At 41.6% G+C, this 24,277-nt stretch overlaps 1 protein-coding gene across 5 annotated transcripts in view; it reads right to left on the bottom strand.

Annotated features, from left to right (window-relative positions):
- The window catches only part of LOC137377085 (DENN domain-containing protein 5A), a 384,360-nt gene that overhangs the window by 209,313 nt on the left and 150,770 nt on the right, over positions 1–24,277 (bottom strand). For all 5 annotated transcript variants that reach the window (XM_068046370.1, XM_068046368.1, XM_068046369.1 and 2 more), the window contains exon 5: positions 1,048–1,235. In XM_068046370.1, coding sequence (XP_067902471.1) covers positions 1,048–1,235 — 188 coding nt within the window. The remainder of the gene's footprint in view (positions 1–1,047; positions 1,236–24,277) is intronic.

A 24,277-nucleotide genomic window follows, 5' to 3' on the forward strand; every position in this document is an offset into this window, starting at 1 on the left:
CATTTGAAATTCAGCCGTTAAATACTGTTAAAAACTTGGCTGCAATGTATACCATCCACAAGATGCACTGCAGCAATTCGCCAAGGCTTCTCTGGCAACACCTCCAAACCCACAACCTCTACCACCAGAGGACAAGGGCAGCAAGCAAAGGAGAACACTACCACTTCCAAGTTTCCCTCCAAGTCACACATCATCCTGACCTAGAAATATAACGCCATTCTTTAGTGTCACTGGGGCAAAATCCTGAAACTCTAAGAGCACTTGAGAACACCTTCACCATATGGACTGCAGCAATTCAAGTAGGCTTTCCACAACCTTCTCACGGGCAATAAATGCTGGCCTTACCTGCGCATCTACATCCAGTGAATGAATAATTTCTTTTTAAAAAGGTACAACAGTCACATCTTACTTCACTCAACAGGAGGGAGGCTTAGCATGGGAACGGGGTGTAGAAAATTGCACAGAAAAAAATTAGTTAATAACCAGGCATCGTTATAAAACATTTATCAATTTTTTTTCATGTGCATATCCATTCTTGTGATGTGGATGTCATTGGCCATCCCTGATTGCCTTGAGATGATGGTGGTGGGCCTTCTTCGTGAACCACTGCATGTATTCTTTGTAGCAATTTGATACAACTAAATGGCTTGCTAGGCCACTTCAGAGAGCAAGAAGAATCAACCACATTGATGTGAAACAGGAGTCACACTGGGTATGAATAGCAGGTTTCCTTCCCTAGAAAGGACATTAGTGAACCAGGTGAGTTTTACGACAATCTGACAGCTTTATGGTCACTTTTACTGAATTTTAATTTCAAGATTTTTAAAACTAAATTCAAATGTTCAATCTGCCATGGTGTAATTTAAAATCATGTTCTCTGGCTTAACAGCCCAGGCCTCTGGATTACTAGTCCAGTAATATAGCTACGACACTACTGTACCAAGCTAATTATTTCTGGAAGGAAAAGACACTAAAGAACCAGACAATATTTTCTCAACAGCTAGAAATATTACATATTTGGAGTTAAATAAATTAAGAGAGACTTACCTCCTGTGGTAGCTCTAATTTGGACCGGTCATCCAGCCCATTGGAATGTAAACCCATCAAGTAAGGAACAGGAGCATCTAAAAAATGAAGGAGCGACGCAGGAAGGATAGGGACATATACATGCTGCCACTGACAGGGGAAGAGTATTGCAGTGATACTTTCTGCTACTGTCATCAGTCGCTGGTAATCTGTTTATAAAAAACACACAGCCATGTAAGTGTTATTTTTAAGTCCATGCACTAACTGTCAACTTCATTTTCCAGATAATATATTTGACCTGGAAGCACCATGAACAAAAGCAAAAGCTTTGAAGATAAGTAGCCCACTCTCACCATCTGCCACTTAGTGGTATTTGTTGCTTCTGTGTGAAAACTATGACAATAAAAATGAATAGCACTTTCTGCTCTTATTACACTTTATAAACCTTGTAAATAATCCAGAAAGTTTTTTATAAAACAGCAATACTGAGAACAATTTTTATAATATTGTGCTTCCTGATAAACATCTAGCAATTACATCACAATTCTTAATTCAATCTGTAAGTGTGGAAGCCGTCACACACAAATAAGCAGAAAAACACCATTGCAAGTTCCATGGTATACTAGATTACGAGGGGGAAAAAAGCACATTGGAATGATTTCAAAGCTTTTGGCTCAGATATAGGTGGGGAAAAAGCTATGCATCATCTGAATTTCTGGATAAGATTACTGCTTTGCAGTAATCTCAGGTATCCTTTATTATTACCAACTCAGTTACAGTATAGGTCACATGATACCTGTAGCTTTGAGGCCAATCTCGCCTTCAATGTCATTTGTTAGCATTTCTCCCGATAGTTGAGTGTAGTGAGAGAGGAGTGGAGGGGAGAAAACAGTCCCACTTATATTAATAATAATATCTCTATATTATTAAAAATCTTGTGTAGGGTACACACTTTCTGTACACAAGTCTTACTTCCTGTTGTCATGATTTTTGATCACGGTTTATGTGTAAATATTTTCCATTCAATTTTGCCATGTCAACCATCACAACATAACTGCAAGCTCTGGCCACAAGGTGTTTCTGTGGAGTGAGTTTTGAAATCTCGTCCCTAACTCCATAAAATTGCTCGCATTCATCAACTGACCTTGGACAATTTACTAGTTATTTATTTATGCAAAGCTAGCAGAGATACAAGATCTCAATATCTGAAATACATTGACTGCCATCAATACTACAAGTTATATCAGAACTCCCTCCCCATGCAATTACTACACTGAGCCACCTACTTTGCTATAAATAAGGAATGACTGGCATTCCTAAGGAATGACCATGGTACCTTATCAGATCATTCAGAAATATCTCAAAGCACTTCATATGTATTATGTTAACATGCCCACTGTTCTGCAGATAAACACATCAGCAATTTTGCACACAGCACAATTCTAGAAGCAACAGCGAGACAAATGACAGCTTTGATTTTTTTTTAAACGCTGCAGCCAGCTTGTTTTTTATACCAGTAAGATGGGCCCTCATAAAAGAACAGGTTTTACAGCCTTTATTTTTTTTAAAGGGACAGTGTAACCTGGAAAAGTCACCACAGTATCAATGTACCCAATTTCAAGACTAATAGCTGAAAATCTACTTTACAGAAGACATTATGCCAAATCATACTGTACACCAACTGCCTCTGGAGAGATAACATGTTGGTATTATTGGGAAGTCTGATCCAGGTTCTTGCTGACCATTCCTGCTGGAAAACCTCCAAGTCTCTGCTGCTTCCCACTGGTTAATCTTAAATTGATTTTGAACTTGTCAAAACAAGGTGAACCATCCAATAATTAGCAGAAAAACAATAACCCCTCCCCTGCACTGAGTGATCAGATTTACATCTGGATGAACAAAAGAATGGCCTTAGATACAAAGTTGCTGAAGTAAAATGATCTAATAATATGTTTTTTAAGTACTAAATTGGCATTTTGCTAGTTTTATTTAGTTTGCTTAATTCAAATAATTAGGTAATACAAGACTAGAGGCTGTATTATGTCGGATCACATCCAAAATTGTAACTCATCTTTCACTTTCTGAAACCAATCAACCCACAGGTATCATGCGAATAGCTGGTAATGAGACTCAGAATTTTCCAATATAGGATACCATTGGCCACTAAATGATGTATAAACAGCCAAGACTGGGGACTATAGGTGCTGTGGTCCTTTGACCAGGGATCTCAGCACATTTAGTACATGTGTGCATTATGAATACAAGTTAGTACTTAAGTGTTCATATTTAACATATTTCATTCCAGATTACACAACAACCTTGAAAAGTCATTGCAGTGTGCAAAACTGTGTTATTCACAGCAACAAATGCAGATTGTATTTTTGTTCACAATTCAGCAAAACAACACTGACATATCAGGGATAAGTTTTAAAAGGTGTCAACACACATGCTGCTGAAGTGCAGACTGAACAGCAGGACTTGCAATTTTCAACACTATCACAGATGAAGAAGCTGGATAAGCAAATATCTACAGCTTCTTATCTCAGGAAGCTGACATTAGTTTCTATTTGCCTTGATATTTGATGGCCATCTTTGGATTCAAAAATGAAAAAATTCTCAGTTTCTTCCAAAATTGCAATTTTCGAGAAGTAGCACTGATATTGTTTAAATGAGGAATTCATGTTGTAAATCATTAAAACATTACATACCCTATAGGTTCAAGCACTACTGAAGATTGAGTTTTCAGCATTCAAACTTCGTATCAACTAAAAATACTCAATCAAGTAATATATACAAGGCCACTGAGGCACCAACAATGTAAATTTCATTTCAGGAAAACATCAAAGATAACTGACTAAGGTAAACAGAGACAGGGCAAACTGGATTCAACCAGCAGTTGTCAATAACTGACTCCTTCATTACTGAGTACCTAGTAAATCTGTACTGCCGTTGTCACCCTGCATCAATTTAAAATTTGAGATAATTCAGCATAATGAATTCATCACAACGGGAAATTAAAACATAATTTCATTTAAAACATTTTGAATTAATATCTGCACATTTAAGTTGAATATATTGTCTGCAAATATTGTAATATTTATTAAAATGAAAATGTTATTGCTAGGCTTTTTTAATACAATCACTCTTCAATTTCTTCTCAATTACTTCTCACTTTTATTTTGGTCTACTTTTGATTTTCTTTTGTTAAATTAGTGTATTGATTACCAAATAGCTGCTACTTTTACAAGTAGTTACATTACGGAATTAAGGTGAAGGACATCAATTGCTGCTTTGGCACCAAATATCAACATCAACCCTACTGCCAAATCAGATGTGGCACAACTATATGAACAGCAAAAAAAACCTCTCTCTACTGTACCCAAATTGTTTTAACTCCATTATGTGAGCAACCCTCCACTCCAACTGTCTCGGCATGCCTTTCCTTGTCTTGCACCAGCTACTAACAACATAAAAACATAATAGGAGTTGGAGTAGGCCCTTCGAGCCTGCTCCACCACGGAAAAAGATCATGGCTGATCTTCTACCTCAATTCCACCTTCCAGCACCATCCCCATATCCTTTAATTCCCTTAGTATTAAAAATCTATCAACCTCTGTCTTGAATATACTCAACGACTGAGCATTCACAGCTCCCTGGAGTACAGAATTCCAAATATTCACAACCCTTTGAGTGAAGAAATTTCTCATCTGTCCTAAATGGCCAATCCCTTATTCTGAGACTGACCCCATGTTCTAGATTCCCTACCGAGAAGAAACATTTTCTCAGCATCTACCCTGTCAAGCCCCTTAAGAATTTTTTATGGCTCAGTTAGATCACCCTTATTCTTTTAAACTCCAGGATATATAGACCTAGTCTGTCTCTTCAATCTCTCTTCATAGGATAATCCCTTCAACCCAGGAACTAGTCCTAGCGAATCTTCATTGCACTCCTCTAGTGCAATATGTCCTTCCTTAGGTAAGGAGACCAAAATGACACACACTACTCCAGGTGCGGCCTCACCAATGCCCTGTACTATTCTGGTAGTCCGAGTGATATTTTGAAATCGAAAGTAAAAAGTGGCAGATTGTGCTATTAGTTTACACCCATTCAAAAAAGTAAGGCTGCCCAAAAACATTATAATTACAACTTTTAATGTCCATAATCTAGCGTTCCCAAAATGAAAGCCAGGTTCTGTAACCCACTCCCCAGTCCTACTTGGAATAGTTTTCTTAACTGAATTTCTTCCTTTAACTTACTTTTCTTGCTTACAGTTGGAAGGAGACAAAAACTGGGTGGTGTTACGACCAAGCAGTAAGGGATGTGGGTGGTTCCCACTGTTCAACTCCCAACTGACCGCAGCAAGTGTTTTTGCTTCTAGAGTTTTAACCCTTTGTTTTATTTGTCAAATAAACAGACAGCAACAAGTTTTCTTGTAGGTTTAAAACAGAAGATTAACTATTTATTGAGCAATATTCATTCCCGAAATGGTCACAACTGCACACACGCACGCATTCATTTGCGTGAACGCACACACAAGAGATAGAGAGGAAAAGGGGTAAGTGGTTTGAAGTGAGGTAGGTTTTCGGGGTTCACAGTAAACCTGTTCAATCTTCTCGGCGGTCAATTTCTCTTTTAAAGTTGTTGGCCTGGGTTTAAGATTTCAATCTAGAGACGGGGGATCACCTTCAGTTCTCTGCTGCACAAGTTTAAGTGTAGAACTCAGAGCAGGGCAACTTCTTTGGCTTTTACTGGATTTCTCCCAGCTCTCAGCTGGAAAGGCTTTTGTGATGTTTGTCCTGGTTCTCTGTCTCCAGAGATCTACTGCTGAAGGTCAAAAATCTCTCACTACTTCACACCTTCTTTGTTTCACAAGAACCCATTCAATTCAAAAATGTCACTTGATGGATTCAGGATGGTGTAATTGACACCTCTTAGCTTGGGATGTATTCTTTTGTCCTTCCAGACAGTAAGACAGTTTGAATATACAAGGCCTGGTCACTTGACCTTCGGCAGCCATTTTGCAGTATATTGTCCATTTTTTTAAAAAGGAAAAATCAATTTTTATAACTCTTCAGTTTGAGTTCTGCATTTTCAATTGCTGCACTTTGTGTGAGCGTGACAGCTTCCCCCAAAAGGAAAAAAAAATGAAATACCTTGGAAAAGGAAAGGAAAGGAGGAAGGATGCATGCATGTATGTATGTATAGGGGTCACATCACTGCACACATGATACCACACCTCGATCTTACAACTGCTATAGCTGGCATTGTCTGTACAGCCATTCTTGTTCAAGCCTGTTTTACATCATCCTTTCTTTGGTTGAGGCACAATTATAATTGAATTTCATTTTAGGCATTGACGTTTTGCCCCAGGAAAGCTTATGTTCCGAACTTTTTTTTATCCGTTGCCCACTTTTTCCGTTCCAAGGCTTGTAATATGCAAAGTTCTGTTACTGCATTGATGCTGGCTGTTTTCAAATTTCGTTGCTAACGCCTTAACTGCTGTTTCCACAATACATGGGTTTAATAGTTCAGGGGCCAGCACATTGATAATTCTTATCTCTAGGGTGATAGTGGGTGTTAAGTTTGTTTTTTAAGCCTGTGAGGCATCTGGGTTGTTCTCCTGCACTTTGTCCTTATTGAGTCCTGAATCTGTTTTGGTGGGTTCGGTTAGCTTCGGATTTAGAAGCTGACCCTTTGATTGTTCAGTGGGCACATCCACACTGATCTCACTTTTAGTTTTCGTGTGGCTTTCACAAGTGTTGTTTACTTTTGGGTATTTTACCTTCCCTTCTCCTTTTACTTTGGGGATGGTTTATCTCCCACTCTGTCCCATGTCCTCCAGGATCTTACTGCTCGCAGCCTCCACTGCAATCCCCTGTGGCACTTCAGCTAGTTGAGGTATCTCCCTCACTTTCGGCTTGCCTGTTTGGGAGCTTTCCTTGTCCCTCTTTATAGATTTAAATAAGGATTCGGCTAACTATATCTCTGGTGCTTTACCTTCAACCTTTGCTGCTTTCATCTCTGCTCCTTTAAATTGTCTGGCTCTATCTTGACCTCATTAAATTCTACTGGCTCTATCTTGGCCTCATTAAATTCTACTGGCTTTCCTTTAGCCTCTTTAATCTTTACTGGCACTGTCACCCACTGTGGGATTGTTGGGACTTCCTCAGCCCTCTGCAGCTGTGCAGAGTTTGTTCCCCTCAGTTTCTCCGTGGACTGCTCTGGACCATCTGGCTACAATAATGTGCCTCCTGCCAAATCATTGCCCAGCAATAGGTTAAGCCCCTGCATTGGTAAGCTCGGAATGACCTCAACCGTCACGACCCCATTGACCAACTTACTCTGAAGGTAACTTTAACAAAGTGAAACTTCAAGCATTTGCCAGGAAGACCTTTTACCAATACCGTGGTATTTGTTCTGCTTTCGTGTGGTATTTCTGTAAATTTGGCTGCCAGTGGTGTCTGAAAACAACCGGAATCCCTGAAGATGGTTATCTCTTTGTCTGATGCTTGGGATATAAATGGAGTCATTTTACCTTCTTGAAAAAAATTCTGGCAGGTATTTTGTTCCTGGGTTACGTTGGATCACATGCTTACCATTTTCATAGCCATGGACATTGGCTTGACTGCAGTGGCCCCTGTTGGTTCTTTGGAATACCAACAATCTGCCCTGACATACCCAGATTTTCCACACTGGAAACACATCGGGCGTGCCCCTACTGGTTTATCACCTGGGTTCCTTCTTTTAAAAGTTAGAGACTAATCTGGCTTTCTTTCCCTATTCTCCTTTTCTCTTGGGCTCATTTATGCTTCATCTGCATCCCTGCTATCTCTCCCTCACCTGTAAGAGTTACTAGCAGGGTTCAGCAACATGGCAATAAACAGAAACCAGTGTCTGTGGTAATAAATTTTGAAGTCCTTTTTTTTTTAAATCCCACCAGAAAACCACGAACTTATTCAAAGTTTGGAAGCGCTATCTCTGCTCTAAGCACCTGTCAGCTGTGAAACTGACTGGTCAGTTTTTTTCAAAAATCGAAGCTATCACAAAGCTGCTCTGCTGAGAGTTCCTGCAAGGGGGGGGGGGGGTGGACAGAGACGGGGTGGGACAGAGAGGGGGGCGGGGACAGAGAGGGGGGCGGGGACAGAGAGGGGGGCGGGGACAGAGAGGGGGGGGGACAGAGAGGGGGGGGACCAGAGAGGGGGGGGACCAGAGAGGGGGGACAGTGAGGGGGGACAGTGGGGGGGGACAGTGGGGGGGGACAGTGGGGGGGGACAGAGAAGGGGGGGACAGAGAAGGGGGGGACAGAGAAGGGGGGACAGAGAAGGGGGGACAGAGAGGGGGGGGACAGAGAGGGGGGGGGACAGAGAGGGGGGGGGACAGAGAGGGGGGGGACAGAGAGGGGGGGGGACAGAGAGGGGGGGACAGAGAGGGGGGGGACAGAGAGGGGGGGACAGAGAGGGGGGGGGACAGAGAGGGGGGGGACAGAGAGGGGGGGGACAGAGAGGGGGGGGACAGAGAGGGGGGGGACAGAGAGGGGGGGGGACAGAGAGGGGGGGGGACAGAGAGGGGGGGACAGAAAGAGCAGGTACAGAGAGAAAGACAGACGCAAAGAGAGACAGACATAGAGAAAGTTGGGGGGGGGGGGGGAAAGACAGCGATCAAGGTCACCCCTCACAGATGGACATCTATCCAAAGGCACTAAATGGTTACAAGTATGCAGGCAATCATTGCTAACGTGTGCAAGCAGAAATTGCCAGGTATCTCACAAAATCAGTGTCCAACATAGTGACGAGAAAGTAAATCAATAACACAGCCTGCTCATGTAAAGTTTCTTCACAAAAATGCACATTTGTTGCTGTTTTGGTTAATAGTAAGTTATGTTTTTAATGCCTTTATCCTTCTGAAATTCTCTCACCAGCCCTCTATATAAGATTATAAGACAAAAATTGTACTGTCGCTCCCCATGTGAAAAAGGTTGGACACCCCTGCTTCAAGCCTTTAACTTGGCATTTTAAAATAACCTAGCAGCTAGGTTATTTGCCGAGTTATTTTAAAACACAAGTTCAAAGGCTTGTGTTATGTAAACTCATTTTAAAATGGCAGATGTCAGTTAAGGAATGTCTCGATTTCTACACTCTGGTTGCTTTACTTTCACCTGGGACACAAGCTCAGTGACATGCTGAAAGTTGCAGGACTTGTACTTCTATATTACCACCGAGGCAGGAGGTTCTGTTTATTCTAGTCCCACTTCTCCACAGGTCACAACATATATATTTTTAATTTACCCACTTACCGATACGGTCAATCATATATACTATTTTTCCCAAAATAGAACACACTAACCAGGTTTCTTTAACGAACAACAAAATGATCAGTTTATTATAAAACAAGTCTTAACTAGTAATGAAGTAAAGCATAAACACACAGACTGTAATTTTAAAGTCCCCTTTTTACCTTAGTCCCTCACTCTCACACATAGAATAGAAGGGATTTTTAAAATTCAGAGCTCTGTTACAGACAAAAAACACTTGGGCTGAATACTTGCTCATTCCTGAAGAAAACAGCAGATGAGATATATTGCGCTCCAAAATTGGCAAACAGTCTAAGTTCCGAGTACACAGACAGGTCACTGAGATCTTTTAGATCAGTTCTTTTCAGGTGGCATTGAGAAGTAACTTAGCAGACTTTTCTTCAAAGACAGGAGACAAGATGAATTGGCACAGTGCACTACTCATGGTCTATTAGAGAGTTGCTGGAAAGCGAGCTGGGTTGTGGTCTTCTCTCCTTCCTCGACACTTCCTCAGCAGCAGGTTAACTTTATCACATTCCAGAAGGTAAAACACACACTGACACTATAACCAAATGTTTGAGAGTTTTCTGCCTCTCAGGAGCCCGCTGCTGCTTCCGGGCTTGTCCTATCAAGGGGCGCCTGACACTTCGCTGCCCACATCGTGCCCTGTTATCAGGGTTTCTGTTCTATTTTTAACTTGACTCATGTGACAACCAGTAAACATTGTTGCCAAACCAGTTCTTTCAGTGTCCCCTTGATGACTCTCTTGAAAAAAAAACTGGTCCAACATTTCTTCAGTTTGACTGTGAATTCCTTTAAAAAATATATTTTTAACAAAAAACAGAAGCAACTTCATAACACCTCCACCCTCGGAGGAATGAAACACCATTTTTAAATGTGTTTCATTACAAAGTGTGTGAAAAGTAGAAGATAAAAAATTTTAAAACACATTTTCACACTCATACTCATTCACTCTTTTCTTGTAGTTAATACAATTCGGCTCTTACCCTCTTTCATTCAGAGAACTCGAACAAAGTTAGATTCTCCATAAAGCATCTGCAATAACATTATTTTTGCCCGCAATGCGGATAATCTTTGACGTTATAAGGTTGTAATAGTAAACTCCATCGGAGTAGTCTGGCACTTTGGTTTATAAATTTTTCCACAAAGTTTATCACCAAATCAGCCAACTGCAACCTTTCAACCAGAGCCCCCAGTTGTTCCAAGTGAGGAACTGGATAGGAGTCTGCCTTTGTTACTGCATTAACTTTTCTGTCGTCAATGCAGAATCTGGTTGAACTGTTAGGTTTAGGCTCTAATCCTACTGCTGAACTCTAGCTGCTTTGACTGAGAGCTATTATGTGGTTCTCCAGCATGTATTGGATTTCTGCTTTTACCTGGACCTGTTTCTCCGGACTTAAGCAGTAAGGATGCTGTTTTATAGGAAAGGATTCCCCTACATCCGCATCATTGTACATCCTGGCTTATCCCTAGAGACTCTTTTAAATGCTGTGAGTAGCCTTGTTAGGTCTTCTTGTTAGCCTGCATCTAAATATGAAGGCATATATGAAAGCAAAACAATTCAGTATTAGCTAACTGGATAGTAGGAGGTCAATTTGAGAATTGTCCAGGCCTCCTTCTGCCTCCCTCAATATCCCTTTCACCCGTCACTGTTCCTACTACCTGACATACCTGTGCTTGCTTATCCTGCTCCCAGCGATAATATTGTTTTAACACATTGATATGACACAGCCAAATCTTTTTCTGGTGATCTGGGGTGTCAAATAATTTACTTCACCAATTCTCTTGACCAATTTATATGGACCACTGAACCGAGCTTTCAACAGTTCACCCTGTAAAGGCAGTAATACTAACACTTTATCCCTTGGTTGAAATGTTCGGGTCTTGGCATGCTTGTCTGCCCATTTCTTCATAGTTGTTTGGGAAGCTTTAAGGTGTTCCTGAGCCACTTTGCAGACTCTCGTGAGCTGTTCCCAGAACACAGATACATAATCTAGCACAGAAAACTCATCCCTCTGTTCCAAAAGCCTTTCTTTATTAAGTTTTAGAGGACCTCTTATCTCATGTTCATAAACTAATTCAAAAGGACTAAAACCAGTAGACTCATTAGGTGACTCACTAGTGGCAAGCAAAAGAAATGTTAGCCCTTTATCCCAAGCATGGGGATATTCATGACAATATGCCATGATCATTGTTTCGAGGGTCTGATGGTACCGTTCTCAAGCTCCTTGTGTCTATGGGTGGTATGCTGAAGGCTTTAACTGTGTTATACCCAAGTTACCCATAACTTCCTGAAAAAAATTAAACATACAATTGGAGCCTTGATCCGACTGAACCTCAATCGGTAATCCACATCTAGTAAAGAACTGGGTTAACTTCTCTACCACTACCTTAGCAAAAATTGTTCTCAAGGCAATGGCCCCTGGGAACCGAGTAGCCATATCCATGATAGTGAGTATATATTGGTGTCCTACTTTTGTTTTCGGTAAAGGTCCTACACAGTCTACCAGAACCCTACTAAATGGTTCCCCAATAACTGGTATGGGAATTAGAGGTGCCGGTTTTATGGCAGGTTACAGTTTTCCCACAATTTACAAAACTGCACCACGTTCTTGGAAAGACCTGGCCAGTAAAACTGTTGACCAAAACGTGATTGGGTCTTCCGGATCCTCACATGTCCCACTATCGGAATTTCAGTTCATGGTGATACTTTGGCAGTACCTCTATCTGATGAACAACCATCCATTCTTCATCCACAGGTCTGTGAGGAGGTCTCCACATCCTCATCAGAATCCCATCTTTAATATAACAGCCTTCTGGAACTCCTTTTGCATCTGCTTCTGTTAGAGCTGATTGTGGCACTTTATTTAACTCTTTATCAGCTTGCTGAGCTGTGATCAGAGGAGACTTATTAAACATTTTCTTTGGATTATACAAATTCCCAAAGAAAGTTTCAGATATTTGGATATCCGACAGTAATGCCAATTTTACCTCCAACAATGGAACTTGTTTAGCCATTGCTCAGGTTACTACACATGAAGGAAAAATTCCTGTAACCTTTTCCTGTAACTATTCTGTCTTTTTAACTTCACTTGGTTTTTCCGTAACTAGTGGAGAAGCTGCTACTTTCACTCTGGCCAAATCATTCCCCAGGAGTAGGTCAACTCCGTCTACGGCAAACTATGGACAACTCCCACAGTTACCATTCCTGACATTAGGTCACACTCTAGGTGCACCTGATACAAAGGTACGGGTATATACTCCCTGTCAATACCATTCATTAAAACCTTATATCCTTCTCGGGTTTGTGGGGTAACGGACAAAGGGTTTGGGCTTATACACAAGCTCATAATCATCAGCAATTTCCGCTGCCTGTCTGTTGAAATCTTCTGGTTCTCTACATGGGTTCTTACTAATAGAGGGAGAGTGAATTTTTAAATTCTTCCTGGAGAATTATTTCCTTAAGGTTCTCATATGTGGCCTCTATCTTTAGTGCCCATATCCAACAATCAAAATTAATTTGCTTTACCCTCTCTAATTCTATATAGGTCTGCCCAGACAGTCTCCAGAGGTTCCGAAATTTTTGTTGGTAAACTTCAGGGACTAACTCATATGCAGCCAGAATAGCCTTTTTTGCCATCTCAATCTTCAGAAGCCTCCTCAGGACGTATGACATATACTTCATGAGCTCTGCCCATCAATCTGCTTTGCATAAGCTGTCCAGCTTTCCTTTGGCAATTTCAACTGTTTGGCTATCTTTTCAAAAGAAATGAAAAATGCCTCTACGTCCCTATCTTCAAACTTAGGGAGGGCTCGCACAAATTTAAACAGCTCTCCACTGGGTACTGGGCTGGAAACAGATCTTTCCCCACCAGAACTTTCACTGGAGTCAAGACCACTCTTTTGCCTTAGTTCCATCTTTTTTTAAAATTCAAATTCCTTTTCTTCTCTTTCTCTTTCCACAAGTTCAAGTCTTTTCATTGTCAATTTTTTCAAGCTCAAGTTTTTTCAATTCTTTTACCTGCTCAAGCTGCTTCATCTGTAACTGAATGTTAGCTAATTCAACTGCACTACCCTTCTGGTTTGCTTCCTACTTCTTCCAATTGTAAATGCTGTGCTATTACTTCAATTACATCTGCTTTCTTAGCTCCTGGTTTTAACTCTAACACCAACAGTTCTGTCAAATCCTTGAGTTTAACCTTGGTTAAGTTCCTCAAATTACTCAGGGATACTTCCTCCTTCCCCAGAAAAGTTGCAGCAACTGTTACAAGACATTCCGGCAGTGTAAACTTTACTCTAATGCACAAGAATCCTGGTTCTTTTTTTTTCTTTTCCAATTATTATTACTCCACTTTCAATTGTACATCGTTGGCATTGGGTTTATCCCGGCAAGACAGCCCCCAATTAATATGTTACGACCGAGGCTGGAGGAGTACACTGTTTATTCTAGTCCCACTTCTTCACACGTCACAACATATATATTTTAAATTTTCCCACTTACCGATACGGTCAATCATATATTCTATTTTTCCCAGAATAGAACACACTAACCAGGTTTCTTTAATGAACAACAAAATTATCAGTTTATTATAAAGCAAGTCTTAACTAGTAATGAAGTAAAGCATAAACAGACAGATTGAAATTTTAAAGTCCCCTTTTTTGCCTTAGTCCCTCACACTCACACACATACGCCGGCGAACCGGAAAAATAGAAGGGATTTTTAAAATTCAGAGCTCTGTTACAGACAAAAAAAAAACACTTGGGCTGAATACTTGCTCATTCCAAGTAGAGATTAATCCTGTCTCTCAGAATTTTTTCCGATAGTTTCCCTACCACTGATGTTGGACTCACCAGCCTGTAATTACCTTGTTTATCTCTGCTAGCCTTTTTGAACAATGGTACCACATTCGCTGTCCTCCAGTCCTCTGGCACTTCTCCTGTGGCCAAAGACGATTTGAAAATTTGTGTCAGAGCCCCTGCTATCTCCTTCCGTGCCTCACATAACAGCCTGGGATACATCTCATCTGGGCCTGGGGATTTATCCACTTTTAAGCCCGCCAAAACCACTAATACCTCCTCCCTTTCAATGCTAATTTGTTCGAGTATATCACAATCCCCCTCCCTGATCTCTACACCTACATCGTCCTTCTCCATAGTGAACACAGATGAAAAGTAATCATTTAAAACCTTACCTACGTGCATCCACAGATTGTCATTTTGGTCTCTAGTGGGCCCTACTCTTTCCCTGGTTATCCTCTTGCCCTTAATATACTTATAAAACGGCTTGGGATTTTCCTTTATCTTGCCCGCCCGTGTTTTTTCATGCCCCCTCTTCGCTCGCCTAATTACTTTTTTAAGTACCCCTCTACACTTTCAATACTCCTCTGGGGCCTCCGCTGTTTTCAGCCCTCTGAATCTGCCATAAGCCTCCTTTTTTCCCCCTATACAATCCTCTATATCCCTCAACATCCAGGGTTCCCTAGACTTGTTGGTCCTACCCTTCACTTTTACAGGAACATGTTGGCCCTGAACTCTCATTATTTCCTTTTTGAATTACTCCCACTGGTCTGATCTAGACTTTCCTACAAGTAGCTGCTCCCAGTCCACTTTGGCCAGATCCTGTTTTATCATATTAAAGTCGGCCTTCCCCCAATTCAGTACCTTTATTTCCGGTCCATCTTTGTCCTTTTCCATAACTATCTTAAATCTTACGGAGTTATGGTCACGAGCCCTGAAATGCTCCTCCACTGACACTTCTACCACTTGTCCGGCTTCATTCCCTAGGATTAGATCCAGTACCGCCCCTTCTCATGTGGAACTTTCTACGTGCTGGCTCAAAAAGCTCTCCTGTATGCGCTTTAAGAATACTGCGCCCTTTAAGCCTTTTGCACTAAGACTATCCTAATTAATATTGGGAAAGTTGAAATCCCCTACTATTTCTACACCTCTCTGACATTTGCCTACTTATCTGCTCCTCTATCTCTCCCTGACTATTTGAAGGCCTGTAGTACTCTCCCAACCATCTGATTGCCTCCTTTTTGTTTTTAAGTTCTACCCATATCGCCTCATTTGAGGAACCTTCTAAGATATCATCCCTCCTTACTGCAGTAATTGACTCCTTGATCAATAGTGTAATGCCACCTCCTCTTTTACACCCCTCTCTGTCACGGCTAAAGATTCTATATCCTGGAATATTGAGCTGCCAGTCCTGTCCTTCCCTCAACCATGTCGCTGTGATGATATCATATTCCCATGTATTAATCAATGCCCTCAATTCATCTGCCTTACTTGTAAGACTCCTTGCTTTAAATTAGATGCAATCCAGCCTTGCATTATCCGCTTGTGCCTTAACAGGTCTATATTTGTTCTGCTTTCCAGATTGAGTGTTCCAAAACTGGCAAATAGTCTAACTTATGAGTGCAGGTAGACAGATCACGGAGATATTTTAGAACAGTTCTTTTCAAGCACCGTTGAGAAGTAATTTAGCGAGCTTTTCTTCAAAGACAGGAGACAAGATGTATTGACACAGTGGACCTCTCATGGTCTTTTAGAGAGTTGCTGGGAAGTGAGCTGGTTTGTGGTCTTCCCTCATTCCTTGACACTTCCTCAGCAGCATGTTAACTTTGTCTCATTCCAGAAGGTAAAACATACACTGATACTACAACCAAAAGCTTGAGAGTTTTCTGCCCCCTCAGGTGCGCGCTGCTGCTCCCAGGCTTGTCCTATCAAGGGGCGCCTGACACTTCTCTGCCCACATCTTACCAGTGTTTCTGTTCTATTATTAACTTGAGTCATGTGACAACCAGTAAACATTGTTGCCAAACCAGTTCTTTCAGTTTCCCCTTGATGATTCTCTTGAAAAAAACACTGGTTTTTCTTCAGTTTGACTATGAATTCCTTAAAAAATATATTTTTAACAAAAAACAGAAGCACCTTCATAACAATATAAATGTCACAATTCTGCTGCTATCCATTTGGAATCACATTGTTCCAGAACTTGTATTGAGAGGGAAACAGGCATGAAAATACAAGAAATTTCCATAATTCAGCACTGGAAGTGCCTCATGAATGCAAGATTACGCTGTAATGGGGTTGAGTGATATTGGCAAAAACAGGATTCTCTGACCCACATACACTAGTTAGTAAATACAACGTAATGTACTTTCATAAACCTTAAGCTATGATGCACTGTCTACGAGTCCTTAACAAAATCCATGCTGCATGTGCAGTTTTAAAAACTGTCAGGGAAGACATAGTAAAAATTTATTATGCTGCAATGACAATGTTAGAAACGGTCAGTAACTATTTTTTTTTGCTGCAAATTGGATTAAAGGACAAGTTTTACAAGTATGTCAAAGATCAGTAAAAGCAATGTGCATCATTTGCTATCCAATTTGATGGCAGATACCCTGAGTGACCAATGTCATTTGAAAGTTACATTACCTTAAAAGTGCACCTTTGTTAACAGGCAATAGATTTGGCTTGGACAGAAATTGGTTCGTCTGGAGTACAATCTTACAGATAGTGACTAAACATTTTGTAATTGAATAATACATGCAGTAACAACCGCTCAACTTTTTCCAGAAAGCTTTTTGTTAATAATTATCCTGTCAGAGCTGAATCAGAATCGACAGTGATAGACTGAGATATAGACATAAGTGAATTTAAGAGAATCGTTTTATTGGAAGAACTGCAGATGCTCTTTATTTGTAATTGTGCTTATCTAATTTTGTCAATAGCTTTAGTGAGAAAATGACATTTTGTCCATGAAAGATTCTGTTGTTTCTGTATTTTAGAATCCAAGACCTAGTTTTACAGCTTGTCAAGATGAATAAACTAGTCTTGGCTACCTACTGTCCCTTCCTGTCCTACTCTGATTTTCTGTTTTACATGACTCTTCTGAAGCACTATCTGCTTCACCCTACAAAATTCTCCTGATTTGGAGATGGCTGCCCTGTCTTCAGACACATATTATAAGCAGGTGGAGAAGTTGCACAAACATTGTCCATCACGGGTTAAACTATCTTGTGACAGTAGCAGTGTGAGAAATGGTCCATCTTCCTATTGCTGATATTTCCACTGCCTCACCTCAATAACAATCCTCTCCTCAAATTTCATGGTTTCTTGGATGAATGTGCACTCCTGACACAGTGTAAATCCACAGAGGTCATCCGATAATGTCCATCTACCTCCCTGTGACATGGGGTAGCTAGTTCTATTCTGTCAACAAAAGTAATTTGCATTGGCATTGCATACTATTTTGCTTGCTAGCTAGCTAATACAGTTGTGTTACTCTCCATTGATGTTTGTATGCTTAACTACTTCATTTTTGGGAGAAATGTTTTATCATTCAGTCTGTGTTTTGATGGTATTAGATTGGCTATATACTTCATATGCAGATTAATTGCCCCCATATCCGTGGCTGAGTCAATAATTTTGTCAAATGCCCGTGGTGAACATGTTGATGCCTAGCCCTAGTTACCAGTTTACTAAATTTATTCTGAGTTAGGGGTCTGTATATTAACTCAGTCATCAGTCATTTCTGCTGCATCTCTTACCCTTGGAGCTCTTTGTTCTTCAATGTGGTTCTCCTATTAACTGGGATGCTATTTTAAAATTCTTCTAGCAACATCACTTGTCTCAACTTTTCATATGAGGGTTCTAGCTTGAGAGATCATATCCAGTGATTGAAAGCCATATGTTTAATTCTTTCAAATTCAATGCAAGTCTGGGCGGGTCTTTTCCTGGTGTGTCTGAATTTCTGTTGATAGGCTTCGGGTACTAACGCATATGCATTTAGAATTGCTGTTTTAATTTGTCAAGCAGCAGAACTCTCTTCCTGAAAACAGAAAAAAAAGCTTCATGAGCCCTACCCATGAACTGGCCTTGCAAGAGGAGAGTCCAAAATTCATTTGGCCATTTTAGCCTGGTAGCTATTTTCTCAAAGGAAATAAATATGACTCAACCTCCTCCTCATTAAATTTTGGCACTAACCATGAGTGTCTCAGTACAAACTTTTGCTCCAAATTGGGGATAAGGTTTGAGTGGCATTTTCATCTTGCGCTGTAGCCTTTCTAACTCAAACTATTTTGTCTCTCCTCTTTTTCCTTCTAAAACTACAGCTCCTCTCCTTTCAACTGAATTTTGATTAGAGCTATCTTTTCAGACTCAGATTCCAGGTTTTCTTCTTCTGGTTCAGGGGTAGGTTTAAAATGGTTAGCTAGACTTTTCACCAGTTCGGATTTCTTGGCTTTTTGTTTGAAAGTGATTCCCACCTCTATAGCTAAGCTTTTTAAAGCTTCAATAATTTATTTAACTTATCATGGGATATGTCTCCTTGCTCTACAACTTCGTAGCATTAAATGTGGCCATCTCTTTTCTTTCATTTTTTTTCCCTCAATGATGCTAGAAAGAAAACCTGTTTGTTTACTTTTCCACAATTTTAGAGGTCAATTTTCCTCCCGTTCCAAATCTCTCGCTTATCTGACAGCTCAGATCATGACTTTGAGCCCCCAATAAATTACGACCAAGTAGTAAGGGGTGTGGGTGGTTCCCACTGTTCAACTCCCAATTGACCAAAGCAAGTCTTTTTTTTTCCTGGGGTTTTAACCTCTTTGTGTTTTATTTGTTAAATAAACAGACAGTGATAGGTTTTCTTGAAGGTTTAAAACAGAAGATTAACTATTTATTGAGCAATATTTATTCCCAAAATGGTCATAATCACACCCCCACACGGATTCACTCATAACACACAAGATAAAGATAGAGAGGAAGAGAAGTAAGTGGTGTGAAGTGAGGTAGGTTTTCGGGGTTCACGGTAAACCTGTTGAAGCTTCTCAGAGGTCAATTTCTCCTTTAAAGTTGCGGGCCTGGGTCTGAGATTTCAATCTAGAAACGGGATCACTTTCAGTTATCTGCTTCACAAGTTGAAGTGTAGAATTCAGAGCAGGGCACCTTCTTTGCCTTTGCTGGATTTCTCCCAGCTGGACAGGCTTTTGTGATGTTTGTCCTGGTTCTCTCTCTCCCGAGATCTACTTTTTAAGGTCAAAAATCTTTCACATCTTGCCTCATTTGGGAGACATGGATTCCCCCTCCCTGTGGTGACTGACAATGGCCAAAGATGTGGCTACTTCACACCTTCTTTGTTTCAGAAGAACCCATTCAATTCAAAAATGTCTCTTGATTGATTCAGAATGGGTATAATTGACACCGCTTGGCTTGGAGTGTATTTTTTTGTCCTTGTAAGACAGTTTGAATATACAGGACCCGGTCATTTTACCTTTGGTGGCCATTTTGGAGCACATTTTCCTTTTAAAATGTGGACAATCAAATTTTATAACTCTTCAGTTTGAGTTCTGCATTTTTAATCGCTGCACTTAGTGTGAGTATGACATGGCTCAGTTGTCAGAAATGCAACTGAAGATGAAGACTGAATGTAGATTGTAATCTGAACTGATACTGTGGACGTTTTAGATAGTATTACATTATCCATAGAAAAGGGTTGCAAATAGGTTACAGTATTACAGCACAGAAACAGGCCATTTGGCCCAACAGGTCCATGCCACAGTTTATGCTCCACATAAGCCTTATCCCACTCATCTTCATCTAACCCCATCAACTGGGATGAAGGTTGATAAGTCCCCAGGACCTGATATTCTCAAAGTGTTGAAAGAGGTAGCTATGGAGATAGTGGATGCATTGGTGATCATCTTCCAAAATTCTATAGATTCTGCAACGGTTCCTACAGAGCGGAAGGTCACCCCACTATTTAAGGGAGGGAGAGAGAAAACAGGGAACTACAGACCTGGTGACTACTGGGGTACCATAAGGGTGAGTACTTGGGCTGCAGCTGTTCAGAATATATATCAATGATTTGGGTGTGGGACCAAATGTAATATTTCCAAGTTCGCGGATGACACAAAACTAGGTGGGAATGTGCGTTGTGATGAAGATGCAAAGTGGCTTCAAGGGGATTGGGACAGACTTCGTGATTGGCAAGAACATGGCAGATGGAATATAATACGGAAAAGTGTGGGGTTATCCACTTTGGTTGGAGGAACAGATGTGCAGAGTATTTCTTAAATGGTAAGATATTTGAAAGGGTAGATGTACAAAGTGACCTGGATTTCCTTGTCATTAAGTCACTGAAAGCTAGTATGTTCACCTTTATCGCAAGAGGATTTGAGCACAGAAGTGAAGTCTTCCTTCAATTGTATAGAACCTTGGTTAGACCGCACCTGGAGTACTGTGTGCCGTTTTGCTCCCCTTACCTTAGGAAGGATATTACTGCCATAGAGGGAGTGCAATGAAGGTTCACCAGACTTGTTCCTGGGATGGCAGGACTGTCCTATGAAGAGAGATTGGGGAAACTGGGCCTGTATTCTCTAGAGTTTCGAAGAATGAGAGGTGATCTCATTGAAACCTACAAAATACTTAAAGGAATAGACAGGGTAAATGCAGGTAAGATGTTTCCCCTGGTTGGGGAGTCTAGAACCAGGGGAAACAATTTCAAAATAAGGGGGAAACCACTTAGGACTGAGATGAGGAGAAATTTCTTTACTCAAAGGGTTGTGAATCTTTGGAATTCTCTACCCCAGAGGGCTATGGTAGAGGCCTGCTTAGGTCGGGGGAAAAAAATCCGACCCGAACCACAGCAGACCCGAGCCCGGCCAGAGTCCCTCCGATTTTGCCCCAAGCCCGACCCCACTTGAGCCCAAGCCGACCATGCCTTTACTTACCTTCCACCTGGGAAGCTCCAGGAAGCTGCAGTGCATGCGTGTTGACGTCATAGTGATGTCACTTGCTCACTGCGCAGACTCAGATTCGCCCCAGACTCCCAGCTCAGGTAAGTTTTTTTTAATTTCAATACTTAACAGCAGAGCACTTACCATGTGTGTCCAGCCCGACCCGATCCTACCCCAAAAGCAGTACCCTGAAGATGGGCCCAACCCGAGCCAAACCTGACACGTCATCGGGTCCCGTCGGGTTCAGGTTGGGTAGCAGGCCTCTAGGCTGTGGAAGCTCAATCATTTAAAGCAGAGATTGACAGATTTCTACATACCAATGACAAAGGGATATGGGGATAGTGTGGGGAAAAGGCATTGAAGCGGATGATCAGCCATGATGGGTTTGAATGGCGCAGGAGGCTCGATGGGCTGAATGGCCGACTCCCACTCCTATGTTCCTAACATATCCTTCTATTCCTTTTTTCCACATGATCTTAACAAGCTTCCCCTTAAATTATCTAGTCGCCTCAACTACACTTTGTGGTATCAAGTTCCACATTCTAACCACTCTCTAGGTAAAGCAGTTTCTCCTGAATTCCCTATTGGATTTATTAGTGACTATCTTATATTTACGGCCATTAGTTCTGGCCGCCTGCACAAGTGGAAATATCTTCTCTGCATCTACCTTATCAAACCCTTTCATTATCTCGAAGGCCTCTATCAGATCACCCCTCAGCCTTCTCTGTTTTGAAGAAAAGATCTCAGCCTGTTCATACGAACATACGATTAGGAGCTGGAGTAGGCCACTCGGCACTTCGAGCCTGCTCCGCCATGCAAAAAGTTCATCGCTGAACTGATTGCTCCACCTTTCCACCTACTCCTGATAACCTACCACCCTTCAATCTTTCCCGATAGGTATAACAGAGGTCAACAACCCACAGCTCCAGAGCTGCATGTAGCTCCCTAACATCTCATTTGCAGTTCCCAACCTTTTCCGGTTGGATTGCATTATCATGAAAAAAGCCTAAAAAAAATTAAGTCAAGAAAATGACAAATCAAAGAATTAAATGGCATACAATTGTCCTTATGGAGTTATTCATTTGTTTGAAATAAAAATTTAGTTTCTACACTTTCAGGGTTCAAAAATAGTATAGCACTTGAATAGCCTTAACAATCGATGCCACAAGATGCACAAAAAAAAGGTGCATATCCCTCTGATTCGAGAAAGTTGTCAAAAGAATGTTTGTTTGGTTACAAAAAGATTTGCACAGAAAAAAGGAGTTCTAAGCATCATGTTGAGAAAAAAAATGAATTCAATCACAAAACGCAATAAGGTTGAATGGCACTGAAACAGAGAATCATAGAACATGAAAATAGTGTCTCTAGCTTAGAGATGACTAAAAAAAAATTTCTACCAAGCCAAACTGGACTCTGTTACAATCAGGTGAGGAACTGTCGAATGGTTCCCCTCCTTTCCCTCTTCTTGTTTGACCACAACAGGTTTACTTCTCCTTTGTAAAGGATATACTTGCCAATTCAGAAAGAGTTTAACGGTTTACCTACTGTGATCACAGAACAAGCAATCGGACAGGTTTTCTTGAGTTTAACAAAGAAAGAGGTCAGCTTTATTACACTTAAACTGATCTAAGTAAAATAATAAAATACTTTACGACCTTCTCACTCACACACGCGCACACACACAAATAGATTAAGAGTGGGAGAAGATTAGATTGGTCAAACCAGCGTCCAGAGAACTAAAATGGATATATAGTTTGTGGAGGTTGGTGACTCGGCTGGCTTCAGGCTGAATTCGGTGGTTTTACAACTTTCCATCTGTGGTCCTGATGCTGCTGATTTAAACATGCAGCCAGTTGAGTTGCCTGCTCCCCTAGAGACAGCAGTACAGGGTTGATTTCCTTCAAGGAGTCTCTGTCTGCAGCAGGGGCATCCCTCGGTGGTCACCAAGAGTTCGAAGCTTGCAAGGTGGGTTGCAGAGAGCAGGAGAAGGAGGGACCCCCTCACGGGTCTCCTCTCTTCAGCGTCTCAGCTGCTTGTCTCCTTACTGCAGAGAAGGCAGAAGCTTAAATGCACGAAGGGTGGGCCAATCACATGATCATCACCCAGTGATTCAAACATGGTCGTTACTAATGTATTCCCCCTTGCAACTTAATTAGTTCACGTCTGGGAATTTCCCTCTCACAGCTAGGGTCCTATTGTTCAAGTGATTGGGTTTAAGGAATTCCCATTATAGCTCGATGAGTTCATGTCTGGGAACCTCCTCTCGGCCAGGGTCCCATTGTCCACGCGATTAGGTTTAGTAGTTCATCTCCACCAGTTGAATACCTCAAGTGATTGCCTTGATGCCTTGCTAATGGGGACAGGATATGTGGATCACTCACATTTCCCAGATCATTGCCCTTTGCAGACAAAGGTGGACTGAATCTCCTTGTTCCACCGCCAGGAGTGGCGGTGGGTGAAAATAATGGTGGCCTGCACGCACGGGCCACCATGATCTTGCATCCGGTGGCTCATCAACATATGCGGGGTGGCGGCCCCCCCCAAATCACGTGGCGGGGCGGCATTGGCGATGCCATGAGCACATTACCTGAGACGGGAGCAGGTGCTGGCGCCAAATTTAAAAGGCTGCCAGCCTGCATTCACTCTCTCCCTGCACTGCAGTGACAATTCTGGCAGCAGCGTTGTAGGAGTGTGGAAGACATCACAAACTCAGCAAGAGATCGCACTGAGCAATGTTTGTATGATGGCTGAGATCTGACCAAGGGTGGCCCCACGGTTCAGTGATGCCTCCCTGCTGATTCTCCTCCAGGCTGCAAGGGAAAGTCAGGAGGTCAGCAATGGCAAGAAAAGGTCCTCCCGCCGACCCAGCAAGCCTGGATGGAGGTTCCAAAGGAGGTCAGCAGTCGCTCGGTCATCAGATGAGACCGGGTGCAGTAGCGCAAGAGGATCAATGGCCTCCAATGCTCAGCAAAGGTTAGTGGCACTTTTCCACATTGCTCGGTGTGATCTGGTTGTCTCCACACGGTATGCCGCATGGGTGCCACTGCACATTCAGAAACAGGGACGTCAGGGAGGGCTGATGGCACGAGTGGCAGAATATGTGAAGCAAGTCTTCCTCGTTAGTACCTCAGAGCAAGTCAGGCCCATGGCAGGATGAGTCTGTATGCCAGGCCAAGCATCAACCAGGTGTTGCTGA

This window comes from Heterodontus francisci, chromosome 14, assembly GCF_036365525.1.
Source record: "Heterodontus francisci isolate sHetFra1 chromosome 14, sHetFra1.hap1, whole genome shotgun sequence".
Taxonomy (NCBI): Eukaryota; Metazoa; Chordata; class Chondrichthyes; order Heterodontiformes; family Heterodontidae; genus Heterodontus; species Heterodontus francisci.